The sequence below is a fragment of the Danio rerio genome, chromosome 6 (assembly GCF_052040795.2).
Source record: "Danio rerio strain M-AB ecotype USA chromosome 6, GRCz13ab, whole genome shotgun sequence".
In the NCBI taxonomy this organism is placed as follows: domain Eukaryota; kingdom Metazoa; phylum Chordata; class Actinopteri; order Cypriniformes; family Danionidae; genus Danio; species Danio rerio.
This window is the reverse complement of record NC_141026.1, coordinates 53,340,022-53,365,227: the sequence shown is the minus strand read 5'-3', so window position 1 is coordinate 53,365,227 and position 25,206 is coordinate 53,340,022. Positions and strand designations below refer to the sequence as shown.

Genomic DNA, 25,206 nt, shown 5'->3' with positions numbered 1-25,206 from the left:
CAGACACGCACAAAAAATGTGCGTACGCCTGCCATAAAGCTGGAGTGGAGCTGCGCACATTCCTACGTTCAGTTCATTGTTAGTAAATCCAAACGTGAGCGATTCTGAGCGTGAAACCTGGCGTACGCAAAGTTTTTGTGCGTACGCAGCGTTGATACATGAGGCCCCAGGTCTTACTGTTTTAGTGCCAGCTGTTGGCAGCTCTAAGAAGAGAGGGCATTGTTCAGACCACACACGTCTTCACACATGGCCTGTACAGTATGCCATATAAACCATGCCAGTCCCTTGATTTTGAGTTTATTGTAGTTTATCAGATTATGTTTTGAAATGTTTGCTTGTGCTCTCTTTACTCAAAATAAATGCAAGATACAATTGCGCTGACATGCAAACATTTCTAAGTGTGTTGCTACTGTAGGCTAATGATGCTTTAGTATCATGGAGATACTATTGTGGCTTTAATTAATATAAAGTACTGTATTAAAGTCATTGTGAAATCAAAATATGTATAATTTTAGATGTTTGTATCAGTATGTTACGCTTAAGGATATCTATAACCTAATGTGCTCCAAATTAGTGACAAAATTAGCATCTAGAAGATATAAACATCCAAAGTTTGCATTTTATTACTTCCACCTAAATGGATCAATGATTTTTTTACATCTCATTAAATCTTCTGACCAATCAAATGCTTTCTAGTATCTGACATGCCCCGCCCCCTTCAAGAGGGGGCTTCTCATTTGCTTTTCATTTGATGCGTCTCACTGGCAGAGCTGTGATAAAACAAACGCTATTGGCTGTTTTTCAGAAAGGGGAGGAGCTACTATATGGCCTACCCTGTCTTCATGTTTCAGTTGATATTATGTGAAACATTAAATAAAAAATGTCACATTTAAAAGCACCTCATAGGACTTTTAAGTATTTAATCTCTCATTCCTTGATGGTGTTGTTGTTGCAGTTGTTTTGTGGTCCCTTAAAATTTACTTTACATTTACAATGATTTTTAAATGTAAATCTTAATTTTGATTATGTGAATAGGCCTTTTTGTCAAGTAAAAATCTCTCCTGTTGACTCTGAATGTTTTTGTTTTCTTCTTGAAACAAATGGACCGTTTTGCTTCAGTCTGAAACAAGCTGACTTGATTTAAACGCTTGATTTCCTCTCCTCTTTTTTCTCATTTAGGTTATTTTTGAGGCAGTAAGTGTACAAGGGCATCCTGGGTTCATCGCGGTGGATGAGATACATGTTTTGGCCCACCCTTGTCGTGAGTACACACACACAAACAAACACATATACACAAACACACACACACACACACAGACACACACAAAGAGTGCCTGCTTACTTTCACAGTCTTGGCTACGCTGTAGGAGTTCAGTCTGTCAACTACTGTGAAAAGCACTTCATGTGGATCGAGGGCTGAACAGAGATGGAAAAGGCCAGCAAACAAGCAGGTCTGTGCTGAGGATGAGAGAGAAGGAGAAAGACAGACTGCAGAATGGCCATTCCTCCATCTTTCGTGTTTTGACAGAACTTTAGCCTTTGACTTGCTTTGGCGTAGATCTTACTCTCATTAAAACAAGGCTAGAGGTGAAATTAAGGAAATATTTGTTGATTCATGACATTTTGTAGAAGTCTAAATGACCATTGGTGCTTTTTTGTATGATTCATAATTACATTTGATCAAAAAAAGGTCCAGTAACACTTTATAATAACTACACACTATGAATCATTTACTAAGCATTAGCATCTAGTGAATTCATTATCGGTTAAGCTTTAACTCTACATTAATAAACGTTAGTAAGCAGTTTATAATTGGAGCTACAAATGCTCTATTCTTGACTTACAACCACATTTATAATTTGCTTAATAATTGTATTTTCATACTATTTTAATGATTTATTTATTTTTATTACTAAATGAAGTATTGCATTATTTACTAACCAGTTATTTAAGGGTAGTTGGTGGCTTTTAAGATCATTCAGAATGAGTTAGTAAATGATTAACAAACTATTGAAATCAACTTTTTCATATCTTATTATTCAGGCATATAGTAATGGTTACTATGCATGTTAATAAATGCTTTATTAACTCAGCTTTATCCAGTTTTGTGACCTAATCTAAAGTGAGGACTATTTATGCTTTATAAACCCCTTAAGAATAAAATTAAAGGCTCAGGATCAAATGAACAATAATCTTTGCAATCTTATCTAAAAAAAAAAAATAACTGTAAAGTTCATACATTGGCAAATAACAGGAGTGTCAAAATAAGACAATATAAAAAATTAATAATATAATAAGAAGCAATGTTTAAACTTTAATTTTATTTTACTTAAGGTTTCAAAGATTTATTTTTTATTTGAAGTACAGTTTTATTTGTGTATCTTCAAACGAATAGGAATGAATAACGTCGTTTATGTCATTTTGTTTTTATGTAATTTAACTGAGCCTTTAATTATCGTTTATAAGCGATTTAAAAAGCATAAATAGTCCTCACTTTAGATTAGGTCACAAAACTGGATAAAGTTGAGTTAATAAAGCATTTATTAACATACAAATTAACTATTAGTATATGTCTGAATAATAAGAATTATAAATGGTAATTTGGATAATTTATTAATAATTTACTAACTCATGTGAATGATCTTAAAAAAACAACCAACAATAATTATGCAAACTTAATTTAGTAATCAAAAATAAATCATAAACAAAATATGAAAGTACAGTTATTAAGCAAATTATAAATGTGGTTGTAAGTCAAGAAAAGAGCATTTGTACTGTAGCTGCAGTTATAAACTGCTTATTAACATTTATTACTGTAGAGTTAATGCTTAACAGATAATGAATTCACTATTTGCTAATGCTTAATAAATGGTTCATAGTGTGTAGTTATAATAAAGTTTTACCAAAGATCCCTCTTTATTTATATATAAGCTGCCTTAACTAATATGTACCTGCATTAAAATTACAAGAAATGTAATTAATTCAAACAATTTAAAATGGCTTTTTATTGTTTATGGGGATTAGAAATATAATTCCTGTGATTTCTGTCCAATCAAATCACACATAGTAGGTAAACCGCATCATAATGAACGACCTCAAGACATGGGCGATTTATAAATGCAGCAAAATGCTTGGAAGCACTAAAAGTGTCCAAGAAGATGTCCAAAATCTTTACCCGTCTTGACCCAGAGACTGTTTAGATGCATGTCACTGAGAAGATGACGGATGTTTACTGTATGAGTACCGAAACACCCAGCAGGCACAAGACATGACGTCAAATTGATGTTGTACTCAACGTCATGCGGACGTTGCATTTTGTTTGAAATGAAAATGAAAATCGGGTTGACATCAAAACCCAACATCAACCTAACCCTAATATCAACATCTAATGATGTTACAGCATGATGTTGTGTGGATGTAACCACTATGAAATCTATTAGATGTTGGATTTTGGTTGCTATATCTGACGAATAAATGTCAGTATTTGATGCCAGTATGACAATAGTTTAAGATGTTGGCTCGACGTTGGATTTTGGTCACTTTCTAACAACCTGAAATCAGCCAAATATCAATATTATTTGACATCGTTATTGGACATCAAAATGTAAGGTTGTCCTTATGCGCTGGCTAGACATTGAATTTTGGTCGCCTATCATCACATCCTTGAGCTAATATTAACAATATTGAGGTTGTGTGCCTGCTCTGCAATCACTAATTGCACTACAGAATGTTACGTTTACACACATCCACAGATAACATGTAAACGCATCAGCTTTTTACAGCGCAATACGCACCAATGACTACTCTTGAGTACTTTTGAAAGCTCTTGAGTAATTTTACAACAGACACTTTTACTTGTACTACATTTTTAGGCAGATAATATTATTTTTACTTAAGGATGATTTTTCAGTACTCTTTCCAGCACTGGTTACAGGTTAGGGACAGATCTGTTGGTATGTTTAGGTTTAAGGGTGTGTTATTGATTAAGGCACAGGTGTCAAATCCAGTTCTTGGAGGGACAGAGCCCTGCAGAGTTTAGTTCCAACCCTGCTTCAACTCACCTGTAGGTTCAAACAAAACATAAGGACTCAATTAATATGATCAAATGTGTATAATTAGGGTTGGAACTAAATTGTGCAGAGCTGCGGCTCCTCCAGGAACTGGATTTGACTCTTGTTGTCTCAGGCAGTGTTTCTCAACCACCTTCCTGGATGACCACCGACACTGCAAGTTTTGGATGTCTTTTTCGTCTGTCACACCCAATACATGTTTTTTAGTCTCTGCTAATGAGCTGATGATCTGAATCAAGTGTATTTGGTTAATGAGACAAGGAAAATGTGCAGTGCTGGTGGTCCTCCGGGGATGTGGTTGAGAAACGCTGGTCCAAAGGATGGTCAACACCATAATTATAAATGTGATTACAGATATAATTACATGCATGTACTTAACCAAGCGTAAGTACAATGTAAAACATGTATTTACACAATAAGTGAATTGAAACCAATTATTAAGTTCAGTGTCATTTGAGTATATTTAAGGCCACTTAATATAGACTGAGACCAAAAAATAACCTAAAAAATTACATTTTTACTTAAAATGATGTATGATTACAGAAGTAAAATAGAGTAGAAATGACAAAACTTACAAAAAGTGCTGTCTTCACTCAGAGGAGCCATTGCAGTTGTCAAAATGAGCCACACTGCTCTTGATTTGACCATCCATTTCTAGTAGGAAATTTTTTCCATCTTTTTTTCGCTTTTTTTCCTACATCCTGTACGATAAAATACATTTTTATTTTGTCAAATGTGCAAAATGACAGTCTTTACTTTTAGAGGTGATAACTGAAATCCAGTGTGAAGTGGCTATTTGACATTTACATACAGTGACATTTTTAGCTGACACTTTCATCTGAAGGAAATCAATTCATCCTAACAATGTAGAGTGCATCTTCACATAATGTGCATAGTATAGTTTCATAAAAAAAAAAAAAAAAAAAACGTATACAGCTGGAATTGCAAAAGTATGCAATAAGCTAATATTTCATTCCACACATCCAAATGTTCAATAAATGTAATACAGAGTCAGTTGAAGTGGCACAAATATAGATGAAGACAATGTCTTATCTTGATTTTCATGTGCCTTATGAATATGGGTGTGCAATTTTAAAGATTTCATCATGAAATGTTAACGCACTCCAGGTTACAGTAGAGATACTGAGATAAAATCTATATTTCAAATGACTTTAATTGAATAAGATTATTGCGTTTGTGCAGAATGCATACATGCACATAGAAATAATGAAGCTAGCAGTGAATGAGAATGAAAATTATTATACTAAGTGTGGAGAACAAGTTTCCATTCTATTTAAAGACAAATTCACCTGTAAATATCTGTACATAGCGGCCTTATTAATGATTGTAAATGAAGGCTGTACTCAATTACTAATTTTATAAGTTAAACATGCATGAAAGAGCTCAAACAACCATCTAAATACTTGGAATCCTTAAATTAGATACAAAGTAAATGCTTTTTTAGACAAGATTTAACAAGATAAATATTTCACAAAAAAGTGTTCAGTTTGTTTTGAAACTAAACCTTAAAACAGCAGATCTATATTGCACTTCTTTTGTGGTTGTCAATCATTTGAATCAGTTTTATGTGTCTAAATATATTTAATAGTATTATCATCATTTGTTATATGTTTTTGAAGGCATGTGTTATGTTTGACAGGCAAGACGCCACATTTCCTGCGACTCCAAAATGTGGAGGTGAATGTGGGACAGAACGCAACATTTCAGTGTATTGCTGGAGGCAAATGGTCACAACATGACAAACTCTGGCTACAGGTGAGATATGGATGCAACTTCTCTCTCTCTCTCTCTCTTTGTCTCTCTCTCTCTCTCTCTCTCTCTCTCTTAATTTAATTTAATTTAATTTAATTTAATTTAATTTAATTTAATTTAATTTAATTTAATTTAACTTACTTTAATTTAATTTAATTTAATTTAATTTAATTTAATTTAATTTAATTTAATTTAATTTAATTTAATTTAATTTAATTTAATTTAATTTAATTTAATTTAATTCAGTTCAATAATTGCTTTACTGGCATGACAAATGTTACAAATGCATTGCCAAAACATTTATAAAGTTTACATAAAAATGAAAATACACATATAATAAAAAACACAGTAGATAGTAGTAGTATTCTATATATATATATATATATATATATATATATATATATATATATATATATATATATATATATATATATATATATATATATATATATATATTGAACATTGAATATGTCTTCTATAAATTAGTGGAGAATTTGGAAACTCTTACTAATATATAAGAAATAAATCAATGCATATGTGGAATTGATGACGATAGAATCTCTTAAGATATATGTTTGAAAGTGTTCTTATAAAATATGTTTAAAAGTATACTGTCTCTCTGTAATCATGTGAAATGAATTATTAGTTTTATGTTTTGATAATTTTGCAATTAAAGTGGCTCGACAAGTCAATGACTGTTTATATCGATATCAGTAATCAAATTATCTGCATTAATCTAAATAAGACAGTACTACGATTAAGGTGTTTCCATGAGTTGCTACTTGAATGTTCCTTTCATGTTCCCGTTTTACATGTTATAGCACATAATCCGATAGCTTTTTGGTGAGCCTGTGCAAATTGCAGAAGTGGCACCCAGTGTGGTCTTCTGCTGCTGTAGCCCATCTGCCTCAAGGTTGCATATGTTGTGCGTTCATAGATGCTCTTCTGCAGACCTCGGTTATAACGAGTGGTTATTTGAGTAACTGTTGCCTTTCTATCAGCTGGAACCAGTCTGGCCATTTTCCTCTGACCTCTGGGATCAACAAGGAATTTGTGTCCACAGAACTGCTGCTTACTTGATATTTTCTGTTTTTTGGCCTATAAACCCTAGAGATGGTTGTGTCTGAAAATCCTAGTAGATCAGCAGTTTCTGAAATACTCAGACCAGCCCGTCTGGCACTAACCACCATTCCACGTTCTAAGTCACTTAATTCACCTATCTTCCCCGTTCTGATGCTCGGTTTGAACTGCAGCAGATCGTCTTGACCATGTCAACATGCCTAAATTCATTGAGTTGCTGCCATGTGATTGGCTGATTAGAAATTTGTGATAACGAGCAGTTAAACAGGTGTACCTAATAAAGTGGCTGTTGAGTGTACAGTATCAGTTATTGTTATGAATGTGAATCATCTCTTATTATATGTGTGCATGTACAGTAACGTTCACATCATTTGCATTGAGAGGTTTTGATTTGAACCTTGGTCTCGAGACACATCGCTTGAAGAAACTTAATAACTTGTTGGAGATTTTTGTCAGCAGGAGTTCTAAGCTAGAGTCTGTGTCTATGAAGTCTTGGATAAAATTACTTTTTTCCGTTGGCTGGAGACTATAAGCCTCCATCTATCCTGTGCTACGCTTCTGAGACATGAAGAAATAACCCCAGCTCACACAGAGTTTTAAGAGACTGATGTCACACTATGGTCCACCTTTTGAAACACCTTTTAGAATACAATGTATTAACATATCTGTTATAAAAGATCAATCTTATTTGGGTTTCAGCAATCCTTATTCTCCAAGTGAAAGTAAAACATGTATACAAGAGCTCAAATAAGCATCTGAACACTGAACACATCATTAAATTAGATGCAAAACATTTAAATAAACGTGGTTTTTCAGGACACGTGTGTGTTACAAGCTAAATAGTTCACAAAACAAATGTTAATTTCACCCAAAATTGAAAATTTTGTCACTATTTACTCACCCTCAAGTGGTTAAAAACTTTTTGAATTTCTTTCTTCTGTTGAACACAAAAAAAAGAAGATACTTTGAAGAAAGCTAGAAACCTGTAACCATTGACTCCCATAGTAGGAAAATGCAACTACTATGGAGGTCAATGATTTCTTCAAAATATCTTTTTTTGTGTTTAAAAGAATAAAGAAACTCAATTAAATTTGGAACCACTTGACGGTGAGCAAACTAACTATCTAAACTAATCTTTTAAGTTTGTTTTGAAACTACCGTAGATCATAAAACAGCATATCAATATCGCAAACACCTTTGTGTTTTTCAAATGTTTGAAACAGATTTTCAACTTTCTTCAAAATATCTTCCTAAATCAGCATAAAACTACAAAGATCATAAATATATCAATTTCACAAGCGCCTTTGGGTTTGCCAAATGTCTGAATTAGATTTAGAAATAACCCCAGCTCACACTGTTTTGAGAGACTGAATTGACTCTATAAAACACCTTTCAGAACATAGTGAGTTAACATATCGCTGTTTTGTCTTTCAGCAATGGAATGGTAAAGACACGTCTCTCATGGTAACGCGAGTGGTGAACCATCGACGATTCTCAGCCACTGTTAGCGTAACGGACACGTCCCAGCGGAGCACCAGCCGTTACCGCTGCGTCATTCGGTCTGATGGAGGATCTGGAGTCTCCAACTATGCTGAGCTCAGTGTCAAAGGTGCGTAGCGATATTTGTGCAGTTGTGCCACTTTTATTGAATGATCATGTCATTTTTAAATATTGTGAAATTGTTTTACTGTCAATTAAATTTATTTTTATTGATATGTTAACATTGAATTAAACATGGATATTCAAATATTTATATTAATAACTGCACTGTAATGCTGTGTTCACACCAGACGTGGAACGCGCGGATAAATCGCACTATTCGCGCTTTAATACACGCGTGAACATTTGAGTTTACTCGCTTCATTTGCGAGTCAAAATCCGATTCATTCGTGCGTGAAGTCTGCTTCATTCGAGTGTCAAATTTACTTCACAACAGACACAGATTCGCGTGATGGGCTGGGCTTTTGTCTTCCCGGTATGCAGCTGCTTGCTAAATGGCTAACATTGATTTTATTGAGAAAATAACTGTGTTCATGTGCTTAATGAAGGCTGAAAAACAGTGTTAATTCATTTGGAGCCGTGTCTGAGTCCACTAGATCTTTTCAGAGATGCACCCAGCTCTGTGAGCTCATAAACTCCTCCAGAAAATATATGTGGATGACGGAGGCTTTCCGCTGTACTTCTGACTGAGCCAAGCCCAGTTTGATGAACTGTTGTGGGTGTAGGCAGGAGGATTTTCCCCCGGGACACCAACAACAGGCGCTACGTCATAATCACGCCCCCACAAGAACAAGCTCCTGATTGGTTAACGCGGCGCAAATGTACGCTGAAGTTCAGGTTTTCGTTAAGCGAATTAAACGCTCAATTCGCCGTGCGCCATTTGCGCAATTTGCGTTATTCACGCCATAGGATGTCTATTCGCGTCTTTGCATTGACTTAACATGTAAATCACCCACGCTTGACTCTTCTTCCGCATCTTGTGTGAACGCAGCATATTTGTGTTTTAAATATAACTGTATTTGGCTACATTTAAAACAAAGTGCAATTATTAAAGCGTGAATATTAATACATAAATAACTAATATCTATTTCTAATGTTTGTTTTTTTAATTAATTGTTTTACTGTCTATTAAAATATTGTTATTGATATATTAATATTTCATTAAACTTAGAAATTTGATTATTTATATTACCATCTGCACTGTAGATTGTTTTAAATATAACTGTATTTGACTATATTTAAAACAATGTACAAATATAAATACAGAAAATAACTAATATCTGTTCTTAATGTTTGATTTTTAATGAATTACTTTACTGTCTATTAAAAAAATATTTTATTGATGTATTAACATTTAATTAAACTTGGATATTCAGTTATTTGTATGTAGTGTTTCTTATTGTTTACTTAATATAACTGGAATCTTAAATGCAATTTAGTTGAAATGAAAATAAAATCAAAGACAGACAGTTAGTTTAGTCTGATTTAGAGGTTTTCTTTGTTTTTCATGTCTATTTACTTAAAAAAAAAGGCAGAAACAAGCTTAATGGTGAAGATTTTGCAGTATTTTTTCAGTGTACATTTTGCATTCTTGTTGTCTGTCTGAAAAGCAAGTATCCAGAAAGTTTGCTTTCATTTTATGCAAATTACTGTAACTCACATTTCATAAATGTGGCCCAGTGTTCAGGGACATTGGCTTTCAAATGCTGGCGCACACACTTGCCAAAACACACACACACATGCACACAAAGCAAACCCGCAGCCGAAAATACAGTACTTATAACTGGCATCAGCAGTCAGCAGCAGGAATCCTCCTGAATTGTTACCCACAGAGTGTTCATTATTTCAGCTAGCATTACTAACGACTAGTACCGAGGCCTTGATTCTCTCTGCTTCTTAAGATAATGGGGTGGTAGAGCCTTAGCTTAACTATAGAGAAATTGTGCCACTTATGCAGAAATCACAAAAAAGCTTTGGGTACCTTCCTGCAATGCTTGTTAGCACATGGCATGGTCACTGCACTTGAGAGAAAGGCTAGCATCTGTTTTGGCTGTGCCATGTACGATTAGCATGGCTAAAAACACCTTTAGTGGTGCTCTTTACCCCTGATAAGCTTTGCACAAGATTCAAGCTTGTCTGCCCATATGGCATTTGGAAAGTAAAATGGAGAAAAAGCTAAGATCCAACCATTTCTTTTTCATTTTTTTGGAAAGCTACATGATTAAACCCCTTAATCACTGCAGAGACGTGAGCGCTAATTGTCCTTAGTCTTTATTAGAAGGTGTTATTTTTCCTTTCAGATAGCCAAGATTAGTTAAATTGACTTTTTAAAAAGCACTAGAACATTTCTAGGCTAGTAATTCAAAATCTATTTCTGTGCCGAGTGCCAAAACACAGTTAGTTCAATCTGTGTCTGATGTGCTATATATGAATTTGTCATTGTCAGATTAGGTACAGATGAAATCAGAATTATTAGCCCCCTGTAGATTCCACGTTTCTAAACATGATGCTTTTAGTAACTCATTTCTAATAACTGATTTCTTTTATCTTTGTCATGAAGACAGTACAGAATATTTTAATAGTATTCAAGTTAAAGTGCAATTTAAAGGCTTAACTAGGTTATAATTAGGTTAATCAGGCAGGTTAAATAAACATAGTTTGTTCTGTAGACAATCAAAAAAGAACACTGCTTAAAGGGCACCTATTTTACCCATACATGCCAACACTCCCGTTTTTCCCGGGAGTCTCCCGTATTTCGGACCCATCTCCCGCCCATCTACCGTATTGTTCTATCTCACGGTCCACTCCCTCTGTTTTTGGTACGGTCCCCATGCGCACCGAACTTAACGTGCAACCATCTTCATTTCCTTTTCAGTTTGCGCGCATCTTTGCACACCCCTCCCCCCTCTTCACTTTACGTACACAACCCCCCTGATCTTCACTTCATGCGCACCATTACATCGAACACATTTTGCGCGTTCATGTCAAGGGGTAGGGGTGTCCCAATTCTTTTTAGCTTTAATTTTCCCAGAATACACCAGCCTCATAGGCAGTATTGCTGAACCTGGAAGTAAGGAGATCCACAAAATACTATTTTTTTGTCATTATTACAAATTTTTATGACAAACAAACACGCTTTAATATATTCATAACCCCGTTCGTGTTTTACCGCCATGCTTAAAAAAAAAAAAAAGTAAAAAAAAAAACACTACATTTCGCAATCTATGATCCATAATCATAACTCCTGTACAGCAGTCCCAAAACATTCTGATACTCGATGACACTCGAATACCTTGTCAGAAAAGTCTAGTGGCTGACAATGAGCTTTTTACAGTGTCTGCTGTAATGTTAGTGTTGTTTTCATGTATTTACATAGGTGAATATGGCCACTATGTAAATGCGCAGTGTAGTTATGATCCTATAGCCACATTAGATCATTATGAAAACATAATATATGCCTTCAGTGATTTCCTGAAGATAAATAATAAAAAATAACACAACTGGAATCACTACAGCAGTCGCGATCGTCTGATCTCATATGAAGCAAGAGATTGCAATGACATATGATGACGTGTGCAGGTGCTGTAGTGCTGTCCTAATTCTTAGGGGTAAATTTTCAAGCCCTTCCCCTTCACCCTCGGTTGTAAGGGCCAAGGGAAAGGGTTAGGGGTACAAATATAGAATTGGGATTGGGCCCCAGTGTCCCTTATGCCAAAACATCTGTATTTTGTATCACCAGAAGAAATTAAAATAAAAACTATTCAAAGCTATATTTAATGGGTGCAAATCATGACCTTCTGAATAATATTATTGACAAGATTATGTTTTTTAAAAAAACGCGAGCACGCAGGGCAAACTTCATTACTCAACGTGATTTATTTTTTATTTGAAAAAATGTTTAGACTAACAACAGATTAATTGATCTTTTTCTTTTTTTTTATGAGACCATATATTAACCAAGTATACTTCTTCTTTCGTACTGTGTTGTCTAGTTCTTAGAAGGAACTGCTGACAAGAGGGAAATTGCAGAATAAGAATAAATGTGTGGGGGACTTGGGGGATTTGACTTCTGTCTAATAAGAAGTCTAGACATGTCACAATGAGCTTGATGCTTGTAGAAGTTGTGAAATATATTGAAGGTCATTTAACTGTTCAGTTCTGGTATGCAGAGGAGGGTTGCAGAAAAAGGAAGTATGTTTGGGTACAAGACTGAAAAAGAATGCAGAATGAAAAGTCACACCAAAACTCCACCTTTTAAAATTAGTTGTGTATATATGCTGGAGTCAGGGAAATGTAAGTTAATTGCGAACCTCCTTTATGTAATTGTATTGCATTGGGGCAACATAACCCAGAGCTCTGTCCTCGAATTATTAATTTGTATTTAATAAATTACTAATATTGACATTGAAGAAAGCCTTCTCCTGACCTTTTTTTTTTTATTGAACACGCATGGAATTGGCTAGATATTCCAACCAAAGCTTTCAGAATATTGGAATTTTCAGCTCTAAGCCTATTGTAGCTGTTTTTTGCCTGTGCCTTTAAAGCAAATGAGCGGGTTCTCCCTGCCCTCCATTCCAATGTGCCTGTCAGAGTGTCAGAGAAACAGCACAATGACAGACATGAAGGAATCAGATTTTTGATTCAAGCCTTTCTGCAACAATGAGTCACACAATTGACAAGTGTTTAAAATTTCACATGCGTTTAAGTTTGCACTGTTTTTGCACTGCAAATTTGTCAGAATACACGTTAGTATCCACTGCTGTATGGATATCCGTTATGTTGATATACAAAATGAACCTGATTTAGCGTTCACAAACCGGGATTGAAGCATCTTCTTTTATAATTATACTGACACGAGGTGGTTACGAATTACATTGATTTTACCATCTTTAGCTTTTATTACAAGCATGCACAGTTTTAAAACATTTTAAATCTGTAAAACTCATTCTTGCTCACATTTGATGATGACTGATGATCACAGAAAAATGGGCAGATCTTGTAATCCCAGTTGCTTTGCGCACGTCCTGTCTTGTTGATGTGATTATACGTGTTACTAAGGAGACATGTTAATAAGCGGCTGTCAATCAATTCGATGGTTGGGAAAAAACACACTCCTACGTGACGTTGCGGTCGGCCTCAAAACGGGTGGGATTTGGATCCTATTTTAACATCAGAAGATTTAAAAAAAAAGAGACTTGCTGTCATTATATTACTCGAATATGACTGTGGACACACTATACTTACACACACTTCTGTCCAAACAGCTTACAAAAGATGATTTTCATCATAGGTGCCCTTTAAGAGGGCTAATAATATTGACCTAAAAATGGCTGTAAAAAAATTAAAACAGCTTTTATTCTAGCTGAAATAAAACAAATAATTGTTTCTCCAGAAGAAAAAACATTATATGAAATACTCTGAAAAAATTCTTGCTCTGTTAAACAAAATTTGGGAAATATTTGAAAATGAAAACCAAATTTTCAAGGCGAATAATTTTGACTTCAACTGTATACAGTATGTGGGCATTAACTGTGTTACATTATGTTTTCGGCAATGTTAAGCATGTTTAATATATCGCATTTATTAGAAATACCCTGAAATTAGACTGTCAATTTAATATTCCATCAACCTAAACAGGCTTTTTATGTTCATGTGAAGTCATTTATAAAAAAAAAAAAGGTCCTTGCATATGTTAATATAGTGTTTATTCAGATGTAGAAAGTTATCTCTGAATGCTAATGAGGTGACTGTGAAAAACAGGATGTTTACGGTAGACTGGACAATAGCTGGTAGATGTGAGATTGGATTGACTAATCATTTAAGGTGAAGTGCGTAATTGCTGTGTGGTTGCAACGATAATTAATCTGCTTTTCCAACACATTCCTTCATTGTTAGGCCACATATTGTCCTAGGCTAGCACCATTAGTCGTCAAAGCATCGTTTGAAAAGAGTTTAATCTGTAACTCTAACAATAAAAGTAAGTTTAAGGCCTGGCAAACCCACATTACATTTTGAACCGCCCGAGTTCCCAGGTGAACTCAGCATGACAGCGAATCTAAAGCTTCTCTTTGCAGATGATTTAGCATTGCTGTCGCTGCTCCAGCAAGCACCTTTATCCTTTATCTGCTCTGTAAGACATGGTTGTCCTAATATCATTGCAGGAAAAAATGGAAAATGTTGGAAGCTTTAGCCCCAGAACCAGATAAAATCTTTAAAAACACCATTCAGTTTGTTAATGCGTTGAATATTTCTCATATACTGTTCATCATTTTAGTATATGTGGTATTTTGGATTAAGCTTTCATTATACTGTATGGTCTATAGATTTTGGTTGAAATAAAATGTACGCTTTAATTCAGCAAAGCTGCATTCATTTTTTTATCTAAGTGGCATTGGTTATTATCTTTCAAAAGATTCATGTTCAAAAAATTATTTTGAACTTTCTATTTCTATACATGTTCATTTAAATCCTGGAAAGAAATGTCACATTTCTTAGGCAGCAAATCGGCATGTTAGAGGGATTTCTAAAGGATCGTCTGTCATTGAAAATGGATGTAAGGATTTTGAGCTTTAAATCAAAGCAATATATTTCATTTTATAGCACATTTAAATTGAAATCATTTATTTTAATATAACAAACAATATAAAATAATTTTGATCTAATGGTAAGATAATGTATCTAAATGGTAAGATAAAATCAATTAATATTTTTTCAACTTACATTTTATTTCAATGTATTATTTTTATTATGAAATAAAATTAAAAATACATTTTATTACAAAATATTTTTAGATATTACTAACTGCAAGAAAACTGTTCATTAAGTTCAGGAAATTCAGTTGAGACAGTTCAGAAACATTATAGTGTTTAATAATATTTAACAGGATTATAAATATATTATAAAAATATTTAATGTTTAGTACTGAAAAGAGCTTGTGACTAAATCTTGCAACTTTATTTTTTAAGCTGATCCAACTGTTCAAAATAAGCAACATCACTAATTAATGTTTTTCTATTATTAAAAAATATGGACATACAGTTAAAGTCAAATTTATTAGCCTTACTGTGTTTTTTTTTTTTTTTCTATTTTAAATATTTCCCAAATGATGTTTAACAGAGCAAGGAAATTTTCACAGTATATCTGATAATATTTTTTTTTCTTCTGGAAAAAGTCTTATTTGTTTCATTTCAGCTAGAATAAAAGCAGTTTTTATTTTTTTTAAAAAACATTTTAAGCTTTAAATTATTAGCTCTGTTAAGCTATATTTTTCATTTATAGTCTACAGAACAAACCATCATTATACAATAACTTGCCTAATTACCCCAACCTGCCTAGTTAACCTAATTAACCTAGTTAATCCTTTAAATGCCACTTTAGGCTGAAGAAGTGTCTTGAAAAAAAGTTTTTTTTTTTTTTTTGCCATGATGACAGTAAATAATATTTCACCTGGTATTTTTCAAAACACTTCTATACGGCTAAAAGTGACATTTAAAGGCTTAACTACGTTGATTAGGTTAACTAGGCAGGTTAGGGTAATTAGGCAAGTTATTCTAAAATGATGGTTTGTTCTGTAGGCTATTGGGAAAAATAGTTAGCTTAAAGAGGCTATTCATTTTGTCCCAAAAATGTTTTTTTTTTATTCAAAACTGCTTTAATTCTAGCTAAAATAAAACAAATAAGACTTTCTCTTAAGAAAAAAAAAATCAAACATACTGTGAAAATTTCCTTTTCCTTGCTGTATTAAAATAATACAGGTTTAAACAAAATCCTTATTTTTGTCGATGAGCAACTGAAAAAAAAATATATATATATATATATATGAAGAAAGGACAAATTATAGAATTTTTTTCTTTTCACCATCACCACTCATGAATGTACTTTTAATAGGAAACTGATCTGATGGTTATCATTTTTTAAACTGTGTAACATTATTGAAGACAGCTGGAGAGCCACGTATTTTTGGTCAAAGAGCCACATGTGGCTCCCAAGGGATAGGTTCCCTACCACTGGGCTAGAACAAAAGTAGTTTTTCATTTTCTTAAAACTGTTTTAAGGTCACTATTATTAGTGTCCTTAAATATGATGTATCTTTTTATAATCTACAGAACAGACTATCATTATACAATGAGTTGCCTAATTACCCTAACTTGCCTGGTTAACCTAATTAAGCCTTTAAATGGCACTTTAAGCTAAATACTGGTATCTTGAATAATATCTAGTCAAATATTATCTGGTCATCATGGCAAAGATAAAATAAATCAGTTATTAGAAATGAGTCATTAAAATGATTATGTTTAGAAATGTGCTGAAAAAAATCTTCACTATGTTAAACAGAAATTGGAGTAAAAATATACAGGGAGGCTAATAATTCTGGCTTTATCAGTAGATTCACCAGAGAAAGCCATGCTATTTTGCCTATTTTCTGTGATTCATCCAATCAGGTTTTCTTGCACAGCTAATCTTTTCAGGATTATCATGCATCTGATTAACATGCCAAATATGGATGCTAACAGAGGTGTCATTTTATAGTGGCAGCACGATCTTGTTTCTGGAGTGGCGTGTTTGTAGCTCACTGTGCCAATGATCACTGCCATCTGGCCTTACCCAGCATGCCCTGGGAGGAATGATGTGCAACGGGGCAATATCCCTCAGGCTGCGAGCGCCTCAGGTGCTCTGAGAGTCCGGTGTCATCCTGGGAATTCAGAGGTGTTTGGATGCTTCTGCGTATGTGTGTGATTACTGGAGCCAACTGAGGGGTGATGTATAACAGCGTTTCCCTGGGGAAATGAGTAGAGTGCAAGGCAATATGCTGCACAGCACAGGCGTGCTAAATGAAATATGCATTAATTAATGCATGCCATGCCAGGAGGAGGAGGTGGGGCAGTGTGTACGGCATGAGTGGCATCGTTCCAGTCAGACACTGACAATTAATAAAGAGAATTTGCTGGGGGCGCAACCTTTCTGTGTTAACCTGACCTGGAATGACTGAAGAAATGCAGACTAAGTGGACTTGCGGAAATAAAAACCTTTTTCTTAATCAGCATTTTGCTGTTTTGGGTGAAGTATGGCCAATTAAATATCTCTATTCAATTCAATTTAAATTTACTTGTATAGCAGTTTTAAGAATATTCATCGTTCCAAAGTCGCTTCACGAAAGGTATACTGTATATTACTACAGTCCAAATAAGAAAAGTTAAGGAGTTTATATAGGGTGGGCAGTATTTAAATATAGTTAGCCTGCTGTTATACAGTATACAGTGCCCTTTGCAAAAAAAGAAACAATATTTAAATGTAATAATAGAACATTCCATAAAATTTGTTGTGTTTGATTATTTTACAAGTGGTGGATTATTTTATTAACAAATGATTTAATTTTCTTATTTAAACTTAAAGAGATATTTCACCTAAAAACAAAAGTTCTTTCATAATTTATGCACCCTTTATTTGTTTAAATGCTATTTGAGTTCTGCTTTCTTCTGTTTAACATATATAAATATAAATATAATATAGATATTTTAAAGAATGCTGGTTGTTAGGATCATTGACTTCCCCGTTTTTCAACATATCTTCTTTTGTGTTCAACAATAGAAAGAAATTCAAAACCACACAGGGGAGAACAATGAGGAGGGGGTTTTCATTTTTTGGGTGAACTACAGTATCACTTTAAAACATCATTATTTATTTACTTTATTTTAAACGTTTTTGAAGGTATGCTGTGATATTTAATATTTCTGTAAAAGAAAAAAAGCTACAATACTCACCAAGATGTTTTAATTAAAATATACATTAAAACAGTGCAATTTTGGGAAATTGTCTTACACTGTAAATTTTTTTAAATAATTTTACGGTTTATTTTCTGGCAGCTAATTACAGAAATTTACCGTAAAATAACAGAGGTTGAATTACAGATATTTACCAGAAATTAAAATTTAAGTAAACCTGTAACAATATGGCGAAATTCATTTTCTTTTCTTTTTGGCTTAGTCCCTTTATTAATCTGGGGTCTTACACGATGTTTTACGCAGCTAATGCCCCTCCACGCGGAGAACATTCAAACTCCACACAGAAATGCCAGGCTTGAACCAGCGACCTTCTTGTTGTGATTCGAACGTGCTACCCACTGTGCCACCGTGCAGCCCCAATATGTGTAAATATATCAATTAACATCTTGCGTTACTCATCAACACTTCTTTTCTCAGTGTACAATAACACTTCAGTCAGGTTTCATAAAGCAAGGAAACCCCATTAAAAGTCAGAATAGACCATATCTGGAATGAGTTGTGTAACCAGTTAAGTTGTATAGCAGAAATAGAAGCACAGAGAGAAGGATGGTGTGTAAATATGAATAAGCGTGCTCAGTTTGGGGCAGGTGCCTGAACTGTAAGAACTGGCCAGTGAATTCTCCGTCCTCCATAAAGGTGTCAGACACTGAATGTATGAGTTTGTTTGGAGGCTGAGGGAGTAACACACACTGAGAGAGATTAAAACGCTGAGTTTTATAAATGGGGTGCTCATAGAGGGGTGCAGGGGTCATTAATAACCACCAGCTGATGGCAGAGAGAGAGAGAGACACACACACAAACACACACACACACACACGAAACAGAGAGGTAGTAGTAATTGTGATATGATGATTCCTTCCTCTTGGTGTCCACAGAGAAAGTCCTATTATTTGTCATTATCTTCTTGTGTCTCTTTTTTTCCGTTTGCTTTGGCTCTCTTGGGGTTTGGTTTGTAAATATGTTTCCCTTATGCATGCATATGTCGACTTTTTGATTGCATTTTCAGCCACAGTTACGTTTTATCGCTCACAGGTTGCTCTTTCATAGCTCAGGAGTTTTAATGAGTTCACATTTATGTTTTATTACAGTACTTGGAAGGTAGTATATTCCTCAAACCATGTGGTTGAGTTTAAGTATTACACTCGTGCAGCTAATTGAGCCTGAATAAGCAGACGTGTGCAGACTTTGCGTAGACATATTTTTTGTTTTAGTAAATGTTGTACTTGTTATGGCGGCACGGTGGCTCAGTAGTTAGCACTGTCGTCTTACAGCAAGAAGGTCGCTGGTTCGAGTCCTGGCTGGGTCATTTGGCAATTCTGTGTGGAGTTTGCATGTTCTCCCCATGTTCGCGTGGAGTGCTCCAGTTTCCACTCCAAAGACATGCGCTATAGGTGAATGGAATAAGCTATATTGGCTGTAGTGTATGAGTGTGTATGGGTGTTTCCCAGTTCTGGGTTGCAGCTGGAAGGGCATCTACTGCGTAAACATTTGCCAGAATAGTTGGTGGTTCATTCCGCTGTGGTAACCCCTGATAAATAAGGGACCAAGCCGAAGGAAAATAAATGAATAAATTAACGAATGTACTTGTTATGAAGTTTGGAATCACACATTGACTTCCACGCTGATCAGATGTCAGGTTTAAAGCAATAAATGCAGGCAGGATCGCGACAGTTGAGTTTTGTAAATAGAAACTTATTTTAGATATAAATTTTTGTCAGTTTTATAACTGATCATCCTTGGAAGAAAGACCTGTTGTCTTGATCTGAGAGGTTGTTAATTAGTTGTATATGTTTTTAACCCATTTAATTCAAAGTTAGTTCCATTAGGAAACTTTTTCATTTGTGTGTAAAGAGTCCCTATTAAGGGAGTGCAACATAGCTTCAAGTGAATGAAGACATTCATCTGAGGTTTAAATCTGAAAGTGCACCTTGTTTTAAAAATATAGATTTTTTTAAATAAAAGATTCGACTCAGAGTCATTTAAATGATTTGTTGTTCAGGACAGGAAACAATACCAAATATGAAGTGCCACATCCGGTAAAACGTGAACGCGCCTTTCCCTTCAAACGCTGGCAGAGTGCATTGTGTGGGACTGTTCATGACTGAAGATGAGTGAACATTATTGGGTGAACATTCTGGTGGTCCTGCAATGGGGGATTCGTCGGCCGTTTGTTAAAGGAAGGATCAGAAAAGACTATTGATTTATGGGACTTTGTGAGAGCTTGACTTTACAGTACACAGTTCTTCGATCAGTTTCTTCCTCCATTTCACAAGCGTAAGTGTGATAAAATTGTTGCCTCTTTGTTTTCTAATTGTGTTTTATTACTTCTAATCGCTCCGAGCGGCTTGTAGTGTATCTGCTTAACTCTTTATCTTCACATATTGCGTCTCAAGCCATGTTAAAAACATGACACTACAACTTTCTTAGCGGATTTAAATGCGCTTGTGGGCTCGCGATCCTCTGCTGTTTGCTATGGCCACCTACAGCTGTTCCTACACACGTGCAGGGGTCAGGTTTCAAAATAGTTCAGCTTTTGCCACTGTGTGGCTTAATGCTGAATGTGTGTCATGGTTAAAAATAGAGCAATATGCTGGTGTTAATCTGCTCTGCTTTAATGCACTCCTGCATTGGGCTCATGCATATACTCTGAGCTCTGACTACTTCAACAATGTTGATAAGCCATGGTGGACGTTTCTGTCTGTCTCGCGCTGAATGCTGTTGACCAATCGCAACAGACTCGGTCATTGAACCAATCAGAGCAGATTAGCATCCCATTCCCAAGTTTTGGGAATGGGAATGAATCGCTGAACAAATCATATAGGAGTCGCTGGGATAACTAGGTAAAAATAAATGCATATTATTATGACAATATATTAAGACAGATATTAAGACAATAAAAGTGTTTTTTGACCTTGCATTCATATCAGCATGCTGTTGGAGACCCTCAAAACCAAAATATGACCTTTTAATTGCATAATAACCATAAGAACTATATAAGACCTACAATACCAGTAATTCTGTACAGACAAATTCACAAATCTGAAAGTTGTATCGAGAAACTTGATGTACGATCTTAGTATATGTAAATGGTTATGTGTATATAATATTCATTCATTAATTTTCCTCCAGCTTAGTCCCTTATTTATCAGGGGTCGTTACAGTGGAATGAACCGCCAACTATTCCAGCATATGATTTACACAGCGGAAGCCCTTCCAGCCACAATCCAGTACTGGGAAACACCCATACACTCACACTCACACACACTTTCATACACTACGGCCAATTTAGTTCATCCAATTCACCTATGCTGCATGTCTTTGGACTGAGGTGGAAACCCATGCCAACACGGGGAGAACACGCATACACCACACAGAACTGACCCATCTGGGACTCGAACCAGTGGCCTTCTTACTGAGATGCAACAGTGCTAACCCCTGAGCCACCATGCTGCCGTGTATACAATATACAATATATAAATTTGGTGTAATCACAGTTTCAGAGTTTGTTTATGATCTTTTATGAAATTTCAGCCATTTCTTTTTCTCAGAAGAAAGATGACAACCTCTCAATTCACTTTCGATCTAATCTACTTTAGTCTATGAGAAACACTTGAGATGTCTTTGGTGATTTATGTTTCCAGTGGGCAGCTCTTTCTTGTCATTACGCTGGGTTTCTGTCTCAGACACATTTTGGATGTACAATAATTTTCATCTGCCTGCATTATCATCTTTATTTCCTTTTTCTCTCCCGTTCCTGTTTTCTTTATCTCTATTCCAGGCCCGTGTGCTGTCAAACCCCACCGGTTCTTCATATTTAATGTATGCTAATCTGTGTTAAGTAATATTCATTCTGACAGTCATTTCACTCTCTCATGTCCTCTCACAATCTCACTCTGATGCAATTTTAACCCAAAACCCTCAGTGCCTTATTAGCCCATTTATACACATTTGCATTACAGTGTCAGAAGGTGCGAGATGTGGGAGAGAGGTTTCTGATTCATTCTGGGATAGTTAATCCTTTGTGAAGCTTTCTTTTTCTCTTTTAATTATGGTATTTTAGTGGTGTTCATCGTTGTTGGAAGTTGATAGCATAATTTGTTGTTTTAATACCTATATACAGTATATAAGTTAACCAATGAGACCTTATTATAAAGTTTCTCTATCTTTAGCTGTATTGTATTTTCATCATAGATGGCCTATTCATTTAGTGCAATTGTATGTTTATGAAAACTCATGATGTGGCTTAATGCATTAACTATTGTTAAGTTTGTTAAAAGGGATAGTTGACCAGAAACTGAAAACTCTGTCAACAATTACTTATCCTACACTTTATTCACAAACCCGTTTGAGTTTCTTTCTATTGCTTAATCTGAGAGTGCTTTCACACCTAGACGTTTGTTTCGGAACCTGTCTCATTTGCCCACCTAGAATGGTTCGTTTGGCATATGTGAAACCCGCAATCGTGCTCGGATCCGCGGCAAATTAATTGGTCTAAGATTGCCTGAATGAGGTAGTCTCGGCTCAGTTGAAAACGAACTCTGGTGCAGATCGATTGTAGTGAGAAGGCAAAACAATCCAACTATCGAACCAGGCTATATCACAGTGTACAGTGCATCCGGAAAGTATTCATAGCGCTTCACTTTTTCCACAATTTTTTATGTTACAGCCTTATTCCTAAATGAACTAATTTATTTTTTTTAAATTCTACACACAATACAACATAATGACAAAGTGAAAAAGGATTTTTGAAATTATCGCAAATTTATTACAAATAAAAAACCTGAAAATTCACAAGTATTCTCAGCCTTTGCTCAATACTTTGTTGATGCACTTTAGGCAGCAATTACAACCTCAAGTCTTTTTGAATATGATGCCACAAGCTTGGCACACCTGTCTTTGGGAATGTTTGCCCATTACTCTTTGCAGTACCTCTCAAGCTCTGTCAGGTTGGATGGGAAGCGACGGTGAACAGCCATTTTCAGATCTCTCCAGAATTGTTCAATAGGATTTAGGTCTGGGTTCTGGCTGGGTCACTCAAGGACATTCACTGAGTTGTTGTCGAGCCACTCCATTGATATTTTGGCGGTATGCTTTGGGTCATTGTCCTGCTGGAAGATGAACCGTCAACTCAGTCTGAGGGTCAAGAGCACTCTGAAGCAGGATTTTATTCAGGATGTCTCTAGTACATTGATGCATTCATCTTTCCCTTTATCCTGACTAGCGATGCATGGTTTTCTTCAAACGTGACGCCCGGCATTTAGTCCAATTAGTCCAAAGAGTTCAATTTTAGTTTCATCAGACCAGAGAATTTTGTTTCTTATTGTCTGAGAGTTCTTCAGATGCCTTTTGGCAAATTCCAGACAGGGAGTGGCTTGCGTCTTAGAGTTTAATCTGGGATGGTGATGGTGATGTACAATAAAGCTGCATATTCTTCATTGTGTAAACAATTAAGTGCAATTCATCTTTGTTAAAGCTACAAACATAATGAAATGTTTAGGAGGCCTAAAAATCACTTTAATTTATGTTAAGCTGAACTAAATATATTCATGTGCTCTGAACAGTTGGACGTGGTCAACTATAATACTGACTCTACATTGCACGTCCTGCGATGTGACTATTTGCGCATTCAGACATTTCGAAATCGATGCTAAAGCGATATATTGTGCAGCCGTAACAAATACCATATAGCATTCTTACATCCACATTCATTTCGTTTCTGCTTGTCTGTCGAACCTGGTTTATACTTCTCCGTCAAGTGATTAGCTGTGCAGTGCATTCATACTTCTGCGCGCTGTTTATTTTGCTCTGCAATAACACTTCCGAAACACATGTTGGCAGTGAGCTGTTTATGTTCCTCTGTGTCGATTTTCTTCGCTGGTGTTTTGTTTTTTCTAAATGTAATCTTAATGTACAAATGGTTCAAACTTGCTCGTTTTGAGGCAGGAACCGGCAGACCTGCAGCAACTTTAACCATGAGGTAAACACAAAATAAAACTTTCCATCCAAAGCTCCCTCATGGGACTCCACACTTGTAAACAATCGCTCCATCGGGCTCACATGGCTCTCTGTCCCGCACACACTCGTCAGCGCTACCACGCCGACCAATCACAGAGCTTGCGCTAAGCATCGTTACGACGTGTAGTTACATTTTTTGAGAGGTGCGAGGGCTAAAGGTCCACGCGTAGGCCGGGCCGTAGCATATGCGTGCGCTTGACGCAGAAGTATAAATCAGCCTTTACGCCACATTTTTTGACTGTTTTGGATTGTTTGGCACCATCTTGTAAATAAATAATACATAGGTATGCTTTATTCAATTGGTTTTGTTTCTGTCAGCTCTGCGTTTTTGACTGTTTGGCGCCATCTTGTGACTGAATAATGCTCGGCTTTCATTTCTGTCAGCTAGTTTTGGGTTTAATCAAAGAGTTAATTCGGCTCAGAGCAATGTCTAATTGTTTTTTTTTTTTGTGGCAAATATCTATGTAATAAGGAATAAAGTACATCACGCCAGGCTGCTGATAAACCTGTTGGGCGTTATTCTGTGGTAACAACCTCCTGGATGTACTTTATCCTTTAATTACGTTTAAGTCTTACTATAAATGCAGCTGGTATGGTCCCACTTCCACTTTTTAGAGACCAAATATAATTAGCTTATATTTATAAAACCCTGCTGAAGCCCATATGAATCCAGTATTGTAATATGGAGTCCTCCTGAATCTTCAGTATCTCTCTCTGTGCTGTTGCAGTGCTGGTGTGTTCGAGGCTGGTTAGCATTCAGGTCTCGGCGTCCCCACGGTTCATGAATCCCTCTCTGCTTCTGACAAGACATGAGCCTCCAGAGGCCTCCAGTCCACACACACACACACACACACGCACTCTCTCTCCCCACAGACACACATCAGCAGAATAATAGAGCGCACGAGTGTGTCCAGTATGGCCTTATTGATATGCTGCTGGTCAGCGCGGGACCTTTCATGTGCGAGTGAATGAAAGAGAATAATATA

At 35.5% G+C, this 25,206-nt stretch overlaps 1 protein-coding gene across 41 annotated transcripts in view; it reads left to right on the top strand.

Moving 5' to 3' along the window:
• ptprt (protein tyrosine phosphatase receptor type T) overlaps positions 1-25,206 on the top strand; it is a 518,156-nt gene that overhangs the window by 203,207 nt on the left and 289,743 nt on the right. For all 41 annotated transcript variants that reach the window (XR_015494170.1, XM_087258056.1, XM_087258053.1 and 38 more), the window contains 3 exons: positions 1,180-1,261; positions 5,731-5,846; positions 8,358-8,532. Coding sequence is in view for 40 of the 41 variants with exons in the window: in XM_087258056.1 (XP_087114182.1) it covers positions 1,180-1,261; positions 5,731-5,846; positions 8,358-8,532 (373 nt within the window). In the remaining variant the exon portion in view is untranslated. The remainder of the gene's footprint in view (positions 1-1,179; positions 1,262-5,730; positions 5,847-8,357; positions 8,533-25,206) is intronic.